The sequence below is a fragment of the Emydura macquarii genome, unplaced genomic scaffold (genome assembly GCF_026122565.2).
Source record: "Emydura macquarii macquarii isolate MOO-44397 ecotype Brisbane River unplaced genomic scaffold, CSIRO-AGI_Emac_v2 contig_1483, whole genome shotgun sequence".
In the NCBI taxonomy this organism is placed as follows: Eukaryota; Metazoa; Chordata; order Testudines; family Chelidae; genus Emydura; species Emydura macquarii.
Window position 1 is genome coordinate 3624838 of NW_027131620.1, and position 17413 is coordinate 3642250.

Consider the following 17413-nt stretch of genomic DNA (forward strand, 5'->3'; position numbering starts at 1 on the left):
AATGAAGCTGGCCCGGAGGAGGGGAACATACTGGCGGCTGCTCTGAAATCCTGCAGAAAACCGGCACCGGTTGTTCAGCCATTCAGGTTTTCTGCTGTAATCAATTTCTTCTGGCAGGGCCCTTGGCCCGGGAGGTTTGCGAAACAGAGCTGCTTTCTGCAGACAGTCGCGCCCCCCCCCCCCCCCCCTTACCCCCCCCCCGGGTGACAGTGCTGATTCAGCCAGGACAAGCCCGAGGAGGGACACAGAGCGCAGGCCCTGTCCAGGAGCTCTGCCGGAGAGGTCAAGACCCATGGGAGCGAGCGAGTCTGTCCACACGCGTTTGCTCTCAGCCTGGCGGTACCGAGTTCTCCTTTGTGCATTGGGCGCCGTGTTCCCACAGGGAGGTTGTGCCTTTAGCCCTCCCGCTATTGCCTGTACTGACGGGAACAGGCCGCCCCTGCAGTCAGCGCCGGCCGCACAGGCAAGAGCTGACCCCAGGCCTGAGGAGTGCATACCAAAGGAAGCTGCAGCAGCTGCCGGTGCTGCAAACATCCGTGAGTCCCCACGGGAGCGGCTGTTTGCTGTGGAGTGACATAAAGACAGCACAACTCCGAGCTCCTGCTTTCTCTCGCTGCAACAGCACAACTCGAACCCCTCCAGAGAGACCCCCGCAGGCTGTGCCAGCGACGAACTCCACCATTGCCCGCCCTTGCCTTTCCCGGTGTCCAGCAGACTGTGCTGCTGCTTTCCCGGTCAGCAGAGCGGGGCTGTTGCCTCCCAGCTGCCGTCTGTGTGCCCCAGGACAGAGTGGTGACAGTGCAGAAGGGATTGGAGCATTTCCAGCTGTTCCCGGGTTTATCTGGAATGACTGTGGGGTACACAGGGCAGAGCCCTAGCTAACTGCCCGGGAGCGGGGTCCAACTGCCAGCAGGGACACTGCGCGAAAACTGGAGAAAAATCTTTATTTTTTTCTTTATAAAAATCTCTCACATAAGTTATATAGGCAAATATTTAAATTAAAAATAAATTAACTCCTCTCTAAAGCAGGACGCGCCCACGCACGTGAAGCCCGCTAGGATTTGTCTCTCTGCCTTTTTAAAAAATATGCCCGAGATTTCAAATGCAGGATCTGAAAAAATATCCGGGCCACGGGGGGGAGGGAAAAAAAAGAAAATGGCTGTGGAAATGCACCACAGGAGAGTCAGCTGCGGTGCCATCGCTGCCCCCTCTCCAGCGCGGCGGCTCGGCTGTTGACCGCGGGTACGGGGGCGTTTGCTAACTGTCAAGGGTGTTGTCGCTCCAGTCGGGGGGAGCGTCGGTCCCAAAGTAGCGATCTCCAAAATTCCCTAGTGCACCGGGGCGAGAAAGAGAGAGACAGACACACACACACACACACACACACACACAAAAGAGGCATCAGTGTGAAGTTACACACTGAATACTAGACACCCCTAACCCAGCTGGGCGGGAGCTATAGCCACTTCCCAAAGCCCACGAGGGAGGATTGGGCTGACATCTCGTGGCTGAGCCCCCTGGGACAGCAGGCCAGAGCCAAGGGGCTGCCTGGCAGCCCACCCGCTCTCTTCTCCCACATGGGAAGAGGAAGGCCAACAAGCAACCGCAGGGCAGGGGGCCTCAGTTTGTGTCGCTTGCACAGTGAAGGAGGAGAAGAAATGCTGCACCAGGCACCAGCAGCGGGATCTAAGCAACCTTCTTTATTTCCCCTTCTTTGCTTCACACCCAGCGGTGGCTGCCCTCCGGTAATCAGCACCATCAGCCCTGCCCGTCCGCGTCAGCGTGCCTGGCTCTGCTCAGAGAAAACCGGGGAAGCACCCCAGCCACTGCCCTTCCCAGCTCTGCGTCCCAGTTCAATGGCACCCCAGAAGAGCCAGCCCTGCCAGCTACCACCGGCGCCCCCCCCTGGCCCCACGGCTACAGCCCATGGGGCTGGCACAAGCTGGCTAACCCTCCGGCTATGGCTGCCCCCGCTGTCTTTCCCTCGTAGACTCGGCCCACGCTGTACTCTGGAGGGGCTGTCTGGGGAGAGGAGAGCTTGTCCTTGGTTAAAGGGGGCAAGTGTGGGAGATGCGGGCACCTCACCTCCCCTTCCTGCTCCTTCCCAGCCACCACCCCTCCCCTCCCCACCCCAGCAGGCTCGCTAGTTCGTTCCGGATGGGGACTCACCGATGCCGGGGATGATACGGAAAAGGTTGTTCACCTTCTTGTCCACAGCCGTCGTGATGATCTTCACCTGGGGGAAGGCGTAGGCCACCGAGTGGACGCCCATCTCTGCCATCAGCAGAGACAGCAGGAAGATTTTGTCTTCTGGGACGTCGTGATCCTACGAGAGAGTCACGGTGTGAAGACGGGGGCGGCGGAAATGTCACAGCTCCGGAGACTCCGATCCTCGTTATCCACAGACCGTGGCGGCCCAAGAGGCTACAGGCTCTCCCTCCGCCCCCCGCAACACGCCTCAGCCCTGACTCGGAGCTAGCTCTGCTTTCAGGCCAGTTTAGACCCTGGGCTTCCCACCCCAAAGTGCCACAAAGAGCCGCCCCCTTCCTCCGTCCCTTCTCCGAGCCTCGGCTCCTTGCACCGCCCAGCTGGCCCCTCTCTTCGCTGGGCCCGGGACACAAGGAACCGAGTCTCGGGAGGGAGCTGGATTGCGCCGGAGGCTTGTTCTCCTGGGCTGCCCCAGGGGAGGGTGACCGCGAGTGGCCGGCTGCCGAGGTCACCGCAGCTTGCACCGCGCCTGCCGGCCTCCTCCCTCTCTTCGCAGTGGGGCCCGATTTGAACGGTACCGACGTTAGCTTACTTGAACCAGACTCGGGGACTTTGCACGGGGGAGCTGAGCCTCCCCAAATTCCCAGCCTCCCCCCCCAACCCCCCGCAGGGCTGTGCCTGGGGTCTCCCTTTCTGAATCGCGAGGCGCCGGCTCCGTCCTTCCTTACCAGCAGCACCCTCACCGCCATCATGGCTGCCGCGCCCGTGGAGACCGTGCAGTCCATCAGGATGACGTGATCTTCACTGATGTCCTTCGGCAACCTCAGATAGTGCAGCTGGGCCAGGGACGGGCCAGAGAGAGATTTGGGGAATGGAAGCACCTTCCCAACAGCTCTGCCCCCGTCTCCCTCCGCTGGGCAGGGCAACGAGCCAGCTGCAGAGCCCGCTTCCCCCTTTCCGGGCAGGATGAGCAGCCTGGGCTCACTCAGGTACAGGCTGCCGGCCTGTTACCGGACCCGTTATGTAGAGGGCAGCTGCTGCTAGCCGGGTAAGCCCAGAAGCCATGGGCTGGTGCTCGCCGGAGCGGGGATGAAAACGTAGTCAAGAGCATTCATTTCCCAAGCCCCAGCCCCCTCGGCCCCGTTGTTTTGAATGGCGAGGGCCCTGAAATGCGCACGGGGCCGGGCACAGTTACCGTCCCGCCACGCCCAGTGGTGGCTGGGGTGCGCGCAAGCGACGCCGCGTCCAGCCGCTCACCGCACACGGCAGCGTGTCTGCGTTTTCGCACAGACGATTTTGAAAGCCTTCCTGAGCACCGGACACGGCCTGTGGGTTCGCTTTAAGGCGGTCAGAATACGAAAGCCAGCCAGCCGCCAGCTGCCTCCTGCCGTGCCCAGCAGGTGTGAACGAACTGACAGTAATTCCTGGGCCCGGGGCAGCGTGAGGATTCCTGCAACAGAGCCTCTAGCTGCCAGAGCCAGACCCGGGGCACCAGGCCCCCTCTGCTCTGAGGAACAGGCGCTTTACCTCCGGCTCTCCCGTGTTGCTGTTGGTCTGGATAAGGATGGTGCCGATCCGGACGTCCTTGCACACAGCTCGGAGCGCCGGCTCCATCGTCTCTCCGGCTCTCAGGATAGACACACCTGTGATCTGCAACAGAGCGTGGGGATGAAGCAGCCCCGAGGAGAGGGGAGGTTTATGCCTCAAATGGTCCTGTCCCACTGTTCTCTGCTCCCCAGAATAAAAGCATCTGAAGCAATTTTGGAGCCAGGGCCCTCAAACCACTTCACAGCGGCGAGGAAGATCGCGAGCCGCACTTGATCCTGAGCTCAGTTGAAGAGCTGGGCGCAGAACCTGCTCCGTTGCCCAGGACAGCAATGGGCCCCAGCCACGTACGGCTGACGTCAGCCACGAAGGACTCCATGCGGCGTGCCAGCCACATCTCCTCCAGCAGGGACAGCTCGCCCCTCACAGCCTCCATCCAGACGCCAGGACGCTGGAGAGCAGACAGCTGCTTCCCCAACCGGATACATGGCGGGGAGGAGGGGAGAGATTCTTCACCTGCCATTGGGAGCGCCCACGGGCCCCCCTGAATGCATGCACGCATAGACACGCCCCTCATTAGTGCTACTTAAGGGCCTGACCTGATTAGTCCCTGCTGTTAATCACGCTGGAGGGTGCACGATCTCCCAGCAGCAAGCCAGCCACCCCCTGGAGCAGACACAGCCATACCAGGTGCTGAGGAAGCCAGGGCGGGTCTGGCATCGAATCCAGCCTTTCCCTTCCCCTTACCTGCTTCCCACTGTACGATCGCCCTTCGTAGTCCTCTCCCTGCGGGGTCTGGACAGTGCAGCTCTAGAAAGATGTAACACGGGCTCAGGCCAGACCGTCAGCACACAGGAGCCAGGGTACAAAAGCCACAGGCTTGTGCGGGGGGATCTAAGGAGGGGCTGGAGCCCTGGGCACCTGGCAGTGCAAGCTGGAGAAGGCACCTTACTCAGGGGCAGAGGTTTAGCCGCCTTAAGGAACGTGGCGCTGCCTGCATTGCGAGTTCTGCTCCCGCAGCTGAGCCTCGGACGCTCCGTTGCGCTATCGCTGCACACGGTTACCCGCCCCACAGCAGCTGCGATGGTGGAGCTGCAGCTTTCTGGGGGTGCAGCCCAAGGCCATGGAATGACTCCCCCCTAGAAATGAAGGACCTTCTGCGCCAAGTGCAAGGTGCATTTCTTTGCTCTGCCTTCTCTAAGGGAGAGTGTGGTTCTGTGCGTGCGTTAAAAAAACAATCGCACTCTGACACCACAAAACATGCCCCTGCACACCCTGCCCCCAGGAAGGCGGTGAGAACAAACACGTGACAGACGTCGGTCAGTCCGCTGGAGGGCGTGTAGCCACTACGCTGATAACAACCAGCGGAGAACAGAAGAGGGGCCCATCTCTGGCGATCGCTGTTGTCTGACCGAGGACAGTGTCCCTCATCCTTTTTGATACCAGAGACTGGCTTGGTGCCTTCCTAACTGTGTCAAGGAGATCTCGGGGACCGGCCGTCGCGAGACACGGACCTCGGGGAATCGTTTCTATTTTGACATTTTCCACTAGCGGGCAAGTCGTAGGGAAGGCTCCAGGGGGGACACACAGACCTTCTCCTGCCTTCCACACTTGGATAAGAGACACACCAACGCAGCCGAGAACCATGTGCTTCCCCCTCCATCCTTCCCGGCCCCAGCAGGCCCCGGTTTCATGTACGTACCCGGAAAGGCAGAAACGACAGCGCGTGCTCAATGAGCAGCCGCATCAGCCTCTTGGAGTAGAAAATGAACTCGTCTCGGCTGGTCTCCTTATTTCTAACGGGGAGGGGGGAGAAAGGCACACACGTCAGTGAGATCCGCTCCCTGAGACGCTGCCGCTGGGTCAGAGGCTGCCTGAAGGGTCACACAGGAAGGAGAAGGAAGGCCATGTCCATATGGCTGGTTCCACAGCCTCCTCCCAGGTAGAGGCAGCTGATACCATCACAGACCTTCCACCCCGGGGGATCCAACTCAGGACCCTGAACTCCCCCAGGCCCCTTTGTCAGGCATTGCACTGTATTGTGTCGTCCTGTCCCACCCCAGGTCGCAGTTTCCATAGCATCACAGAAGATGAGAGATGGAAGGGACCTCAGGAAGTATCTAGTCCCACCTCCTGCTCAAAGCCAACCCCAACTAAACCATCCCAGCCAGGGCTTTGTCAAGCCAGGCCTTAAAAACCTGTAAGGATGGAGATTCCACCACCTCCCTAGGTAACCCATTCCAGTGCTTCACCACCCTCCTAGGGAAAAAGCTTTTCCTAATATCCAACCTAGACCTCCCGCACTGCAACCTGAGACCATTGCTCCTTGTTCTGTCACCTGCCACCACTGAGAACAGCCTCGCTCCTTCTGTTGCAAGGACAGAGGCACTTTCGCAAAAGCTGCCCTGGGGTGTTCTGAGATGGAGCAGTCGCTCCCAGCCCAGAGCTCCTGGTTCTAATCCCAGCCCCCCCCCCCCCCTGCGATCTTGCTGCAGGGCTTTGGGCAGGTCTCTTCACCACTCTATGCCTCCACGTCTCTGCCTGTACAACAGGAACCGGCCCCGGGGGTGGTGGTAGGATTAGCTGTTCAGGGCGCCCAGCATGCAGATGTTCAGAGTTGCGGGCTGACTTTCTCCTATTTTAAACGGACAATTCTAGGAAGCGGGTGAGACCTGCCCAGCCCCAACGAGGAGCTCTGGCGGGGGGCAGGATTTCATCTCTTGGGGGGCAGGGGGGCACCCTGTGAGTGGGAAACGTCGAACTCCCAGACCAAGGTTGGATGATGCTAAAGGATCCTGAGCCCCTTCCCGCTGTGAGGTGGCGCGCTTACCGGATGATGGTGTGCATGCCCCGCACTTGTGGGGTGCTCTTCAGGACGCTGAGGGTCCGAGGAAGGGGATGGCACTGGTGGGCAGAGGCCAGCGCTGCCCTGGAGACCAACAACAACACCACAGCCAAGTGAGCGCTCGGTCACACGCTTCGCAAGCCACCCAGCCGAACCCCAGCGGCTCTTGGCAGCACCCATGTACGACAGCCCAGGGGAAGGATGACACCCCCCAAAGGGGACGAGGGGGATGCTAACGATGCTAATGAGAAACCATGTCTGAAGTCCTGGAGCCTTCCCACCCCACAAGGCAGCCGGGTGTTAAGGCTCCAGGGCTGCACACACATTTACCATCCAGGATGTGCCAGCTACTGTAACTAGGCTCAGCTGCATGATAAACGAGAGCAAACTCCCACTGCTCAGGGGTCTCACTGGCGTTCTTTGATCTGATTCACGGGAGAGGTGATGGACTCCTCCATGGAGGAGGAAGGCACAGCTATGGCCACCGCTCGGGACTGAAGGAGCTCGAGGTTGACTCCATAAAAGGTGCCTCTCTCCGAGAAAATAGGTCACCAGAAACAGGGGACCTGGTCAGGGCGTCCCGCCCCCCTGCACTGGCTGCATTACATGGCTTTAGGACCAGGACTGACCGCTCTGAGATTGTTCTAGGAAGGTTTTGGCGTGGGCAGTCTGGTCCGGGCGGGGAGTGTCACATCATTAGAACATTAGGAAGAGCCTCAAGCCGCTTTCTAGCTGGACAGGGCTGGCTGGAATGACTCATTGCTGGATGACAAAGCAATTAACGCCGTTGAGCGCAATGCCTATTCCTGGATCAAGGAAATGCCATTTATAATGGGCTCCCATTAGTCCAGCTCTCTTTGTCTGAACGTTGGGGTAGGGGGAGACGGGCACGGCGATCAAGTTCCCATATGGCTGGGGAGGATGAACCAATCAGCCTGGCGTGTGAGGAACACTGGACTCAAGGCAGCTGATCACACACACACAAATGACTGCAACCGGTTCAGGAATGTATTGGAGGAAGGAAAAGCTCAGAACAGCAGCCAGATCAAGAGTTAGTCGAGAACCACCCTGGTTAATGAACAACACACACACACGCAGGCCAGGCGGCAGAAGGCGACTAGGTAAGGATGGAGGAAGGGGTGCAAGGTAACCAGATTCCTCCATCTGCCCAGTCATCCTCTGGCCTCGGCTGAACAAATGCAAATCAAGACACAAGCGAAGCCCGTGGAGCATTTGAGGGTTTCTTGATTATTCCACTAGCTTCGGTTTTGATTGTTTAACCCCCCCCCATCCTTCGATGTTTCTTTCTGGAAATGCAAACCATGTCCCGTGGTCTGCAGCCTGCATATGTCTGCAGGCAGGGATCCCTCCCTCCTGCCTCGGCCGCTTACGCCCCAGGAAGAGGGTGCAAATTTCAGTGGCAGGAGCCACGCTGGGAAAGGTCATTTGGGAAATACTTTAAGGGGAAAGCTGAATTCATCCCCAGCAGAGGCTTCTCCATGGGGAAGGGTTGCGAGAGACCCAGCCTGCAGGGAACCTGGGCTCCCCCTTACAAAGGGGGTGCATGTACCAGTCGGGGTGCACTCAGCTCGAGAGGGAGGCTTTGCAAGCGCGTTATCCAAAGCGCCGCCCCGGCGTCCTCTGGGCTGTGAAATAAGAGGAACCCCTCAAAGCCTCGGGGGCCGGTGGTCAGCGAAACAAGCGGCACTCGGTTAGTGAGGAAGGGCCCTGGTTAGTCTCCCCTGCACTCCACTTGCATCCCACCCGTCCTCGCTGCCATGGCCAGGCTCCGCCAGCAGCGAGAGGCCGCTGCGCTCCTGCAGGTCCCCGCCTCGTGCCGCTGCTCCAGCCTGCCGCAGGGCGACTCCTGCGCCCCAGCCTCGCTCTTCGTAAGGGCCTGACCCTGCAGCCACTTTGCATGGGGATCGGGCCCCCCAAGCAGGTTTTGAGTTGGCCTGCGAGATGGAGAATTGGGGGTGTGTGTGTTTGGGGGGGGACGGGGGACGAGGGGTGTGTGTGCGTGTGGGTGTGTAGGATTAAAAAACAAATAAAAAAAGAGAAATCATCAAAGAAGCCAGCTGGAGCCACCGTCAGAACAAGAGCAAGGGGCTGGGAGGGGAGGTGTGTCTCCAGCATGCTCCTCTCCTGGGAGGGCAGGTGGCTGCCCTGCCAGCCCCACAGCGCTGCTGGGGCAGGGAGAACCGGGCCTTGCCTTTAAACAACACCTGGATCCCAAAGTGCTTCACAGCCTGACCCAAAACGCAGGGGTGTTTATGCCCCCACCGCCCGGGGGCAGGGCCCGGCAGCAGCGCAGAACAGCTCGGGGCCGGAGGGGAGGGGGGCAGGGCAGCGACAGCAGATGGAAAGTTCCCAGAGGCGGACTCTGAACAAACCAGTAGGACGAGCGACCCCAGTCCTCGTGAAGGGTGCCGCAGCACCCTCAGCCAGCTGCCTGGGGGTCAGGACTTCTGCTTCGCCTCCCTGCCACGAGACAGCGCCGGCAGCAGGGACTGGCAAAGCTGCTGGAGGAGAGAGCCGCCGGTAACGCCTCCGGGGGGAGAGCAGCCCCCATTATTTGGGGAGGCCTGGCCTGCCGTCGGCGGGACCTTCTCCTCCGACCTACCACAGCTGGGCTGCAAGCCAGGGCATTGCACGGCCGGCTGGCCTCAGCTCGGCCCCTGCAGACTCCTTAGCACTGACGCTCTGGGGCTCTTTTCCCTTTAAGGAGGTGTCACGCGGTGAGGGTGCAAAGCCAGCTCCCTTACGGCACCGTCACGAGCCACAAACTGAAAGGCCCCGTGGGCTGCGAAGCCCTGGGGTCCCGGCCCTTTCTGCTGTCCAGTGCCCCGTAGCCCATCCGCCCGAGTGCTAGTCACCGCTGCTCCCCCACGGCTCCGTGGGACTGCACTGTGCTGCGCCAGAGAGGATCAGCCCGTGCTGACTTCTCCGGCACCTACACAAAACACCGAGCCATGCTCCTCTGATGCCACCGCCAGGTACGCTGCAAGCAGGAACACCCCTCCTACACCACCACCCTGTGAACGGGGCCCGGGGGAAACACTGTTCTTTTGTCACCCACGTTTCCATTTGTGCCTGAAAGGTTTGCACTTCGCTTTCCAGGCTCTGACAGCAGAGGAACCCCTTGGTTCCTGCACCACGCTGTGGGGAGACGGGGGCACTAGGGATTCACAACTGTGGGTTGCACGGCAAACTTCATCCCCCAAAGCAATGGTGGGACTAGACACTTCACTCGTGCTCTGGGGAATTCTCCAGGGGCAGCAGAGGGGAAGGATGGTCCAGGGGTTAGGGCAGTAACATAGTACCTGGACTGGGAGGGGTCAAGTCCCTGCTCTGCCACAGACTTCCTGTGAGACCATGGGCAAGTCACTGAGCCTCTCTGGGCCTCACAGCGTATTATGAAGATAAATGCACTGAAGACGGTGAGGTGCCCAGATACTATAGTGATGGGGCCATATAGATAGCTAAGACAGATAGCGCCGTACCCTAATTCTCAGGAGGATCTGATCTGGAGAAGAGGTACTGGAGGGTCCTGTCGGTCTGGCTTCGAGAACCTCACCCACCACGTAGGAAGCTGCCTGTGCGCTCTCTCTGTGCACCCCACCTCCAACATGCAGCCACGGCTCAGCACCCTTCACCCAGCACCCGTGATTAGTATAAAGAAATCACAACACTGCAATTGCTCCTCACATATCCCAGCGCAGCTTCCTCTGTTCACCAGATGGGAGGGACGTTCAGGGAGAGACAAAGCAGAAAATACAGCAAGGGTTTAAAGGCGGGGAAGGAAAGGAGAAAGCACTTTAATTAGTCACAGGGCGCGGGTGGGCAGAGGACCCATGATCGGTAGTAACTCTAAACAGTAATGAACGAAGCCAACTGTCTTTTCTACTGAACCCGTTTGGCTCCATAGACTGTCTGAGGTGCTCTACCCTCTGCTGGACAATCTCCAACCCCACCCGGCCCTCACACCAACCTAGAGCGGGGGCGCCTCTGCATGGGAAAAACAACAGCGCTCTGGCTGTGGCTCCCTTCCCTCGTGCAGTCATTGGCGCGAGGCCACATCCCAGGCGCTGCCTCAGCAGAGTCGCGACGCCACGAACGCCGGGCTGGCAGGAGTCTATTGCGCCTTCCAGGCCTACGGGAACGTGCACGTCTGGCTCCCGCAGCCGCAAACGGGTGTTTGTGACACCATCCCCTTACCCCTCCAGCCAGAAGAGAGGCCAGACTTTGGATGCAGGGCTCGGCGCATTCGCACAATCAGAGAGAGGAGCTTTTGTTCACTCCAGGATCCCAGGAACCAGGGGCAGGACATACACTGAGGGCCAAACCTTCAGCTGGGCCTCAGACAAATGTCCTGTTTGCGCGTGCAAACAGGCACAAGATGTGCCAGCCTACCTGCCTGGCATGCACACGAGGCCCCCGTGGGGACAGGAACACACACACGTGGGTGGCAGGCGCCCCTTGAGAGAGGCCCCGATGGACAAGAACGTCTAGGGCAGAGACGGGCCTGAACTGGCTGCTCTGACTTTGGGAGAGGCCAGGCTCAGAACCCGGCTCCCCTCTCAGTGGAACGGGAGCTTAGTCAAGGCCATCGCACAAGGACAAGAGCATGTTACCTGCCTCGGAGAGGCGCTAGCGATCCGGCCTGCTGACCAGAGCTCAGCATTGACGAGACAAGGGGGTTGCAAACGGGGCAGAGAGAACAGCAGCTTGCTAGCAGGGCCAAGAGCTCCCGCTCTCCCTCGACCCTGTGCTCGAGAACGCTGGACAGGCCGGGCTTGGAAAGCCTGCAGGAGTTTGTCCCTCTTTGCTGGCTTGGCTCTCAGCCGTGCTGCGGCTGAAGCAGGTGAGCAGCGTTTCCTCTCCCCCCGTCGCTGCGGCTGGCCAGCAGTGGAACATTCAGACAGGCAGCCCTGAGCAGGTCGAGGAAATGTCTCACTCTGGAAACTTACTCCCCCCCCCCCCCCCCCCGAACAAAATCTTCAAAGTGGGGCGGGGGAGTGGGTGGGGAATGAAAGCAAAAGAAATATGGGGGTGACCGTCTCTCAGAAAGGCAGAGAGAACACCACCAGCTCTTTGTTGTACATGCAATCAGACAGGAAGCAGACAAGCGACAAGAGACAGCCAGCTACAAAGAAACTAATGTAGTCAAGGCATTTCAAACACATAGGGCAGCTGGCTTTTAACGGCTGACATTTCAAACAAGGGCTGTTCCACTGTGCCACGGGTGTGATATTTAAAGACACAATCGGCAAAGGGCACATGGAGGTGATCTAGACCCGGGGGCGGGAAGTATGGACTGGCAGCAGTAAATTCATCTTCGAGAACACCCGTTTTTAGAAGCAAGTCCAGATCTAAAACAGCGTGGTGGAAGGAAATAAAAATGTACAAAGGGATCGCTGACAGCACCACACTTCAGCGCAAGCAAGCAGCTTCTGGGGTCTGCTCTGCCAAGGAAACAGACGGGTGCGTTCCTAATAGTGTTAAAGGGAACACATCGCCTGCACATGAATGATTCAGTGCGTTGTCATTTCCAACAGGAAATGCCCTTCTGTGTGAGACACTGAAAACTCAAGTGTCCAGCGATTATTACAATTTTCTTTAAATGAGTGAGAATTTGGAAGCAATCAGCAATTAACCCTGTTAACATCCAGTTAGATGTATCAACAGTTCATCCTGATAATTTATCATGTATTACACACTAGGCTTAGAATTAGCTCATCTCTAGAATACTTACAAAGTGCTAGAGTAGGGCCAAAACCATGGAGCCTGGATCTGGATCCCCACTCAAATTTACCTACAGTTTGTGTGGAAGGTCGGTTAACCTGGGCCCAGATCCAACAGCTGGGTTTTTCTCTACCAGTTACAGATTATGCATCGTTTCACTAATACAGCATTTGAAAGGCACAGACATCAGAATGAGGGATTTTGGTATTCATTATAAGCCATTAAGAATTGAGGCTGGAGAGTTGATTTAGTTGAAAAGACCAAATTTTTCCAGGCATGTTTCACTCTTTTTGCATGGCCCCGTCTAGCCGCCCTGTTTTGCTTCCTAACACACAGCTCCCCCTGGGTGGATGGAGTGTTGGTTACAGCTGAAATAATAAAAACCTTTGGGCTTCATGAGTTTATTTTCAAACAATATTTGCAGGCATTTTCCATGTCCTGACCTTCATTTTTTTCATACTTTTACCAGAAAGGAAACCTTGATTGAAATACATGATAAGGGTTCTAAGGTTACCTACGTGTTGTGGTTGTAGTTATGTGTGCAATTAAAGTGCCATAGCACTAAATTCTCTATTACAAAATCAGCACCATTTTATTAATTGGTCGATTTTCGAGACACATGGGGGGAAAAAAAAATCGAAATCAAGACTACCAAGCAGAACAGTATCAGCTTGGGAAGAAAAATTTAAAAAAATCAGCCTGTTACAAATTTTACATTTGTAAGAGAAAAATTGTCATAGTTGTATCACTAAATGCCACCTTCAGACCCGAATCTCCAAAACACTTACGTACATGAGTACAGTTACCCGTAGGAGTAAAGTTACTCACACGTATAAATGTTTGTCACATTAGGCCCCAAGATTGTTAGAAGTGAAGAGATTTTTAAACATCCAATTGACTTGCTTGAAAATAACTAGCTGTGGAAAAAAAACAGAAGCTTTTCTTTTTATCTTAGGGTTTGTAAAAGCTTTTTTTCCGCCAAATGTAAACTTAAGTTCTATTTAGTGAAGTGTCTCTTTAGACAACACTGTAGATCTAAATGGAAATGCATTTTTAGAAATGCATCTTTTCGCCTCCCACAAAAATAGCTCAAATCTTAGCCTAATGGAAGTAAAAAAGCAGAAGTGCCCTTGACACATTGCAAGGGTAACGATATAGGTATTTAGCTACTTCGTAATCATATCGCCCACTATATTATTTGGTAAGCTAAGTCCCAAAGTAATTTCCATCTAACTTGTCCTCCTGGATGAAAGTGTGCATGTTCCTATGCAGAATCAGTGCTATATTAAGCCTGTGCTTCAGTCTCTCGCTTCCCAGGGCTGCCTGAATTCTCAACGAACTCTGCTTAAACACGGGGAGCGTTCAACTTAAATTTCCCTGGGGCCGGGGTTTACGAACACAAGGCCTCGGTTTTCCTGTGCTTTCCTGGCGGCTGTGGCTCAGACAAAGCGCTCTCCAAACCACTTTTCACATGAGTTGAAATAAAATAAAGTTCTGGTGAAAAAAATACCCAAAATCTTTCACATTCTGCAAGTCACCAGCCTCGGGAATGTCTTTGAGTCACTAAAGAACAAGTTAGGCCCAGAACCAGCTTCTAGGGGAGTTGGATTGGGTACGTAGTCAGGTCAGATGTCGGCCATATAACCTGCAGGTACCTTCCCTTACTATATACGCCCCCAGCTTAAAATATGGCCCTCCTGGCTGTACTTGAGTACAAAGGGAGCTCTGCTGGTTTGATTCGAATCATAAACTACGCAGCCCAAAGCAGTGCCTGGCATTGGAAATGCCTCAGGCCACGCAGACAGGACAGGGTTATGAGGGTCTTACCTGACACTGAGCTCACGCTGCAGCAGTGACACAAAGACACAATGCAACCGGCGTTAAGCATTGTCAACCCCGCGGGTGTTTAGAGACCAAAAAAAAAAAAAAGGGTGGGGGGAAAATAGGAATATTTTCCTGCGTTCACATTTAGTCTCTCTCCCTCCACCCTCCCTCCCAACCCAGCACCCCTGGGTTCTGTGAAGACAGCAGTCTGGGAAGGACCCGCATTTCTCACCACCCGGGAGGTTTATCTGAAAGTTTTGTTTTAATTTGATTTTCCAGAGGCCTGTGCCTGGAAGCAAAGGCCATCTCATCGCCATGGAAACCGGCCAGGTCTCCCACCTGAGCGATGACTCAGTCCAAAGGCTGCAAACCAATTTCCATCTTGCTTTAGACCCCAGTTATTCTTCTGATCGTTCACAAGGAAACACCTCCTGTGACCGAGTAGCAACATGGAACCTGGATTTCATGATCTCTGGACTCGCCAATGTTTCTATTCTATAGATCGGGCCGTTAACTAGACAGGAGAGGAGACATTTCCGGCGGGGCACACTCCACGCAAGTGCGAACACATGGGAACAGTGTCTCCTACATGGACTTGCTGGCCTGTATGGTACTGCGGGCAGTCCCATGCACCGGACTACCAGGCAGCAAGATGGCAGTAGTCTAGGAAGGCCAATTGGAGGAGAGAACTGAATTTCCAAGCACCTGGGACTTCTGTGCGCAAGAAGCGGCACGACTCGCTCATGCGCCCGGCCGGAACGCTGCCCAGAGCGGCAGGGCAGCATAGCTGTCTTGATAAGCCAACAGATTTCAAGGCCAAAATCAAAGTGCAAAGAGACCCCCCCTTCCTGCCCCAGCATGTCCAACGAGTTAGCTATATAAGAACCCAAGTGTGGTGACACTGAGATCACCCGTCTGCCTGTCCTTCATCTTCCCCAGGGACGCTACGAAATGCAGCGCACAGCGTATGCGGCTCGACCTCACACGCTGATCTGACGTCCCCTGCCACACCCAGACACAACCCACCCTCCAGAGCGGCTCCAGTTCAGCTAAGGGATTAAAGACTTGTGATAACTAGAGACGGTTGAGGACGTGGATGTCGGACTCTGGATCCGGTCTGGATTAGTGCTCAGGAGTGAGGCTGAATCGTGGTATTTGGGGTTGACACTGCTGAAAGGTCTCAGTCCCTGGAGGGCAGATCTCAGCTGTTTTTCAGGAGGCAGCGGCAGAACCGGATTTGAAAAACTGGCCTGTTCTGAGAGTTGTTCAGAGCCGGACACCCGACGGCTGCGGGTGCTTGGAGGGCAGAAACTGGTGGAAGAGAAGGGACCAGAGCCGTGCACTGGAGGGGGAAGCCAGGGCAGGGCTTCTGAGAAGTCCCTGGTGCTGCTGAGTTTGCGAGGCCTGCAGTTAGGAGCGCTGTGCCGGGGAGGACGGAAGGACAGTGGATTCCTCTCACCGGCAAACTCTCAGTTCTCAGCAAGAAGTTGCTATTACCCGAGAGCTCCCAGTACGGGACAGGCAGGTGTGCGGGGCTGCAGGCATGGAAGGAAGCACCGGGACGTGCCGAGGCCGGGCCCGGGGCCAGGGCAGGGCGCAGCCTGAAGAATGCAGGGAGAGGTGCCGTGCAGCTCGACGGGCCCCCTGCGCCCTCGTGCAAAGTCCCAGCACCCCAGCTGCAGCCTCCCCTCCCAGCCTGCGGTGCTGGGACTCCGGCAGGGGCTCGCCAGGCCGGTCCCTCCTGCGCGGGCAGTGGGTCCCCCCAGCCAGAGGCAGGTTGGCAGGGCTGCTGAGAGAACGGGCAGGTCCCGGCATTTCTTCCCTGGGTTGCAGGCCAGCAAACCCACCCGCGGACTGAACCTTTCTGCAAGTACAAGCGGCATCCCGGCTGCCAACAGCCAGATCCCATCAGCACCCCAGTCAGGGGTACACGGGTTAGATGGCTTTTGAGTGGTTCCTTCATCTCCAGCCCGCCTCTCCCCTCCAGGATCCCCCATCCTGCCCTTGCTCCCTGCCTAGCTCAGAGCACGCCCCTGTACAGAGGCAGCCCTGGCAGCAAAGGGCATGTGGGTGCACGGCTTGCCTTGCCCAGTATCTAGTCACAAGGGTGCCTGGCTGAAGAGAGGGAGGCGGAAGAGGAGGTCACGAATCTTGTATCGTCTCCCTGCTGCTCTCCCAGGCGGAGTGGGGAATCCCTAACAATATGCTGGCTAGGTGCAGGACGACGTCACCGAGCTCTGGGACTGGCCACGCCAGCCACCTGGCTCTAACACAGGTGGGAAGCGCCCGTATCGCCAGCTCCCTGCAGCGAGGCTTCGAACGGGAGCGTCCCAGCACGGCCCTTACCTCCTCCAGCTGGCTGTGGACATGCTGGACGATCAGGTCGATGGCCACGGTATTCCCACTACCTGCAGCGCGTCGAGAACAGGAGAGAGGCAGGGTGAGCTGCTGGGACAGCGGCTGCTACGTCGGCGGCGGCGCGTCAGGACCACGCCCTCCACTGCCCGCAATTCTGAAAGGGGGAACGCCGGGTCCCGGCCTTCCTAGATCCAAACTGTAACCCACAACACAGTCCCTTTGCTGCCTGCCGGTTAATTGAGGGGCAGGGCCAGAGACGGTTGGGGCGACCCACGGACGTAACCAAAAACCAACCGCCACACCGCAGCCTGCGTTAGCTTCCTTCGCAAGGCTTTGGCACAGTCAAACGGGTGTCAGCAGAAGCCTACCGGGCAGGGCCAGGCCAATTCAATTTGATTTGGAGCCATTGTGACGAAGTGGAGATATTCTGGGGGTTTTCTCGGAGTGCTGTGTGCGCGCGCCTCAGTTTCCCCCCTATGTCACTCCTGTATGTCGGTGATGGGACCCGGGTGTGTGATCATTGCAGAGGCCACTAGAGGGTGGATGATGGGCCTTCCCAAGCCAGACGTATGCAGACCTAGCTAGGACCCCCCTGCCCTGGCCCAACCAGTTGCCACAGGTTGTGGCAGGGGGAGACCGAGAGGAGTGGCCACCTTGCCTGGCAAGGAGACAAAGGACTGGGGAGGGTTAAGGGGACGGCTCTGGGGGAGGTGATGACGGGCTGGAAGAGCTAATCCCCCGTGAGGGTTTGGGGGGCCGGAGGGCCCGAGAGTGGGGCTCTGAAACGCTACAGGTGGTCACTGCTGTGACTCCTAATGAAGTTCCTAGCAAAGTCTTTCTACGCTGCAATCCTGAGATCTAATACAGCCACTGGATTTCCACGCTGGCTGT

The 17413-nt window shown here is 57.0% G+C and overlaps 1 protein-coding gene across 3 annotated transcripts in view; it reads right to left on the reverse strand.

Annotated features, from left to right (window-relative positions):
- Positions 1 to 1074: 1074 nt before the first annotated feature.
- UCKL1 (uridine-cytidine kinase 1 like 1) overlaps positions 1075 to 17413 on the reverse strand; it is a 37398-nt gene continuing 21059 nt past the window's right edge. For 2 of the 3 annotated variants that reach the window (XM_067554070.1, XM_067554068.1), the window contains exons 7-15: positions 16511 to 16572; positions 10304 to 10323; positions 6581 to 6679; positions 5453 to 5546; positions 4498 to 4560; positions 3733 to 3855; positions 2934 to 3041; positions 2167 to 2323; positions 1075 to 1328 (exon numbers count right to left, since the gene is read on the reverse strand). In XM_067554070.1, the coding sequence (XP_067410171.1) occupies positions 1258 to 1328; positions 2167 to 2323; positions 2934 to 3041; positions 3733 to 3855; positions 4498 to 4560; positions 5453 to 5546; positions 6581 to 6679; positions 10304 to 10323; positions 16511 to 16572 (797 nt within the window). In that variant the 3' untranslated portion in view covers positions 1075 to 1257. Of the gene's footprint in view, positions 1329 to 2166; positions 2324 to 2933; positions 3042 to 3732; positions 3856 to 4497; positions 4561 to 5452; positions 5547 to 6580; positions 6680 to 10303; positions 10324 to 14167; positions 14185 to 16510; positions 16573 to 17413 lie in introns of all 3 variants that reach the window. The other variant, XM_067554069.1, reaches the window with a different exon arrangement.